This window comes from Amblyomma americanum, chromosome 2, assembly GCF_052857255.1.
Source record: "Amblyomma americanum isolate KBUSLIRL-KWMA chromosome 2, ASM5285725v1, whole genome shotgun sequence".
Taxonomy (NCBI): Eukaryota; Metazoa; Arthropoda; class Arachnida; order Ixodida; family Ixodidae; genus Amblyomma; species Amblyomma americanum.
In genome coordinates, this window is record NC_135498.1 from 172490643 (window position 1) to 172494628 (window position 3986).

The window sequence follows — 3986 nt, forward strand, 5'->3', positions numbered from 1 at the left end:
CCTATGTTTTTTTTTTCGAGGAATGCTACAGAGTTTCAAAAAAATGACTCAGTACGCGCTAATACCGAAATTCAACTTTCAGCCACCACCGGCGTTCTTACTGAAACCGGCCGGCCTTGGGTCCCGGTTTTCATTAGCTGGTACCAGAGGTCGTTGTAAGGAGTGTCACCACTGGCAGCAGAGCGCAAAGGTGGTGTACTTACTTATCCCCCTCGACGATTAAACCGTTTCATTTATTACGCACGAAAAGCTACTCAGCCACCTGTAACGACGGCGAACGAAAACGGCCAGGATGCCCAGAAGAACAGCTACGCTCGCCATTCTAAAGCAAATACGTTCCCTATCGTCAAATGTCATCATCGAGCGCCACCGTTTTCTCAGTGCGGATGGCAAGAGCCAGGGGGATTATTTCCAAGTATGTTACAGCTTTGCGGGACTAGAAATGCTTTGCGACCACTTCATAATGGGCGTGCGTCTGAGAGAGTGCGTGATAGACTATTGCTACCGAAATCATCAGCGATGTTCTCGACGGGTGTCCGCATTGCGACGCAGTATAAACAAACCGTAGGGGACGCGCCTGTGTTTGACGCAGTAGTGCAACTTGTTGAGAGGGCATATGCAAGGCCGTCCCCATCAGCAGTGTGTCTGGCTGCAACGCAAGACTATAGTCAAGCCAACAGAACAACGACAGCAAAATCAGTATATATTCTTGAAGCTGGAAGCTTCACTACGCTAGGTAACGCAGTCGACGGGTAGGCCGGAGAATGACCTTCAACGACCTTCAATCGGGGAAGAAGACGCGGCTTGGCGTCGGTAACGTTGAGTGCGTTGTTCCGCACGCTGCATATATAGCAACGCGCCCACCCTGCCACCCTGGCAGGTGCCAGTTAATGGCTGATCGCGAGAAGTTCGTCACCCAATGAAGGCTGCGGCCTAATTCCCCGTGTGCGCTGTGTGCACGCGTTTGACCTTGAACCGACCATTATCCATGTGACAGCTATGACGTCACTCAGCCGCTGCCGACGCCGAAACCGAGCGCTCGCCTGTTTCTGAAGGCCTTCGGCGTTCATTGTGTTCATTGATGTCTGCGTTGACTATGTTGAGTCCGGTGATTTTGAGGAAAGGAAGGACGCATGACTGGCTCACTGGGTCAGTGGACCCCTCAATCGCGCTTTGAGGTACAGTAGGGTCTCCTGTTAAAAGGAACATGCAATCTCGTGGCCTCCGCTCTACTCGAAGCCCTGCTACAGTGGCTGGAATAGGGGAAGTGTGCTGAAGGCGCGGCCGCTCGCGTGTGCTTCCGCGATGCAACCGCGAGGCGGCGCTGGCGGTTGCTTACACGTCGCTTCCTACGGGCGTGCTATGCGTTTCGCGCTAGAAACGCGAATTTGCAGTGATTATTTCGGTTCATAAATTAGTATATCCGGACTGCAATGCGTTCACTTGCATGCTAAAATGGCAGTGACGATACATTACTATATCTCCGCCTTTCATCAGTTTTCGTTCGATAAAACTTGCTCACTCCTGCCACGGTAGTTGCGCTCTAGTTACTGCCCGAGCACAGTAGCGATACGCTGCACAGTGGCGCTCTTTATCGCGATTGAACTTTGCCGCTCAGAAGACTGCCAAATGCACCCATCGCGTGCTATGGGCGCGAATAGGATATTTCGCGCACTCGCACTTTTTGCCATAAAAATCGGCTTGTCGTTTACACTAGTTCTATGAAAAAAATTTTGCACAGCATGAATGCAGTAGTCGCGTTCGTGATAATTGATTCTTATGGAAGAAATGGCTTGAATTAAAGTGGATGTCCAACGCGTATGAAATTAGAACTAGATGTTTCTCTGAGCGCTGATCATTATTTAATTGTAAAATAAGTATTGTGCTGGATTCGTACAAATAATGTGATTAGTTTCATGCAAATAAAAGTGGAAAACATATGGTCCCTACTGTACATTCCTGATGGAACTGTTTATTGCTTTTACAATGAACAATAAATCATTCACCTGATAACAAAATTCATGGTAATTAGAGGTTTCTTAAATGTCACATTAGTTTCAGGTAGACTAGTAATATACAAAACAAACTTCAGAGAACATTCAACAAGACATAGCTGATGGCGCATCTCCACATGGTCCTCAAGTTGTTCTGCTAAGTTTCAAATGTTTTTTCTTCTCCCTTGTGGAAGTGCGGTCTTTGTTCAGAGACTTTGTGTAGAAGTGAAGACGTGTCATGATGAAAAACTTTACAATACTGCTAGTCAGTGCTTCCTTTTGGGCAACACAGCCAACGTGTGGCATTTTTTGCATGTGCTGCATAATCTCTGTGATGCTATCTCTGTGCAACTTGTTCCAGCTAAACCAAATGGTGCAAGAGTCCTCCAGTGCTTCAACAAAAGCAAATAGCTCACGTGTCGGATACAGCAGGCCGCCCTGGTCACAGAATGCTGTGAAGGATGAAAGTTGCTTCTCTGCGTTCTCTGGTGGTGTAAGGAGAGCATCGAAGCAATCTTGACATTTTGTTGCGAGGACCTTTCGTCGTGCAACATATCCTGCCAGGTAGTACACCAGTCTGGCATCGCTTGTTTGCTCTGGATATATGTGATCGGGTGCTAAAGTGGTGGGAGAGGTCTGGAGAATGCTAGACGCTTCATCCAGTTTACCAGAGTCCAGCAGGGTGTCGACGTGGCTTGCTAATTCAGCTGTCCCAACTAGAGCCTCGAGCGTTCCACCTGCACAATTCCCAGTACCTGGAGCTTTTACCAGATTATAAAAGCTAAGGCAGTTCACTGCTGTGAGGAACTGGGCCGATGTCGGGTGATCGTTGCAGCCATTAAATTGGCGTATTATGCCAAAAAGCTTTTCAATTGCATCTTGACTAAGCCTTGAAGTTAAAAGGTACTTGTAGCCAATTTTTTCGTTGAGGTAGGCCAACAGTTCCAGAGTGGCTTTTAAAGTTACTCTAAGCCCCTCGGCAGTGCCAGGTGACAGAAAACCAGCCTTTGAAGGCCCTGTGTTCGCTTCCCACGCATCAATATATGCAAGGGCTTTTTTCAACACATCTTCTTTTTTCGAGTTCGGCCTGAGTGAGCTTGATGGCACTCTCGATGTCATTGCATCGATCAGATTATGCATGAAGGCGACGAACTTTGCTGTAGCATCGGCGTGGTCACAGGAATCTGCAATTTCGTTCTTGTACAAAAACAAGCCATGTAGAACTTGTGGGCTAAAAAGGTGGAATGCCAAATTGACCTTCATTTTTTCAAAGTTATTAGGACTCAAGTGGACATTAGTTATTTTTGGCATTGCTTTCAATGTGACTTGACACTTGTCATGGTCATGGGCTATCTTGATCGGCCTTACGTCCACATGCCCCTCTGGTGTTTTGAAGCCTGCCTTGATGAAGCCATTGCGGACACATTTCACTAAGTGTGGAAAGTCGGAGAAGAAAAGGCGTCTGTCATCTCCACAAGGATGGGCTGTCGATGGTTTGATAGCTTTTGAGCTTGCCGAAATGCGAAAATTGCGCCACATTGCCCGATTCCATGACGCCCCATCACAGGTGACGTAGTCAACCTTAAGACCAGCATTTTCAGAAAGCAGCACAGCTTTCAAAAGAATCTTCGAGAGCAACGGTGCTTTAACATTTCCCTTTGAAGCGAAAACACCAAGGATTTGATGCCATGATCCTGAAAGAGGCTGAAACATAATAACCAGTCCATGGTCACAAGTAACTGTCTTGTCAGCCTCAGGAGTGTAGGGGCCAAGATCAACGAACCCGTCCACTTTACCAGAGCCGCTTGCAACAGCGAAGTTTTCTGCAAGCTTCATCTCGTCGACAATGAGGCCACCATGGCCACCGCTTGGCGGTAATCACACTTTAGTATTCCAGCCACTGTAGCCCTGCTGCCTAGATGCGGCGAGAATGGGCGCGATCTGGCCTATGTGCGGGAACACGAGCCGCCATTCTCACTGCGCATGGACGTT

At 47.9% G+C, this 3986-nt stretch overlaps 1 protein-coding gene across 1 annotated transcript; it reads right to left on the reverse strand.

Moving 5' to 3' along the window:
• Positions 1 to 2138: 2138 nt before the first annotated feature.
• Positions 2139 to 3435, reverse strand: LOC144120237 (uncharacterized). The gene has a single exon (XM_077652638.1). It carries the CDS (start codon positions 3303 to 3305, stop codon positions 2139 to 2141), a length of 1167 nt encoding a protein of 388 aa, XP_077508764.1. The 5' UTR covers positions 3306 to 3435.
• Between the last annotated feature and the right edge of the window lie 551 nt (positions 3436 to 3986).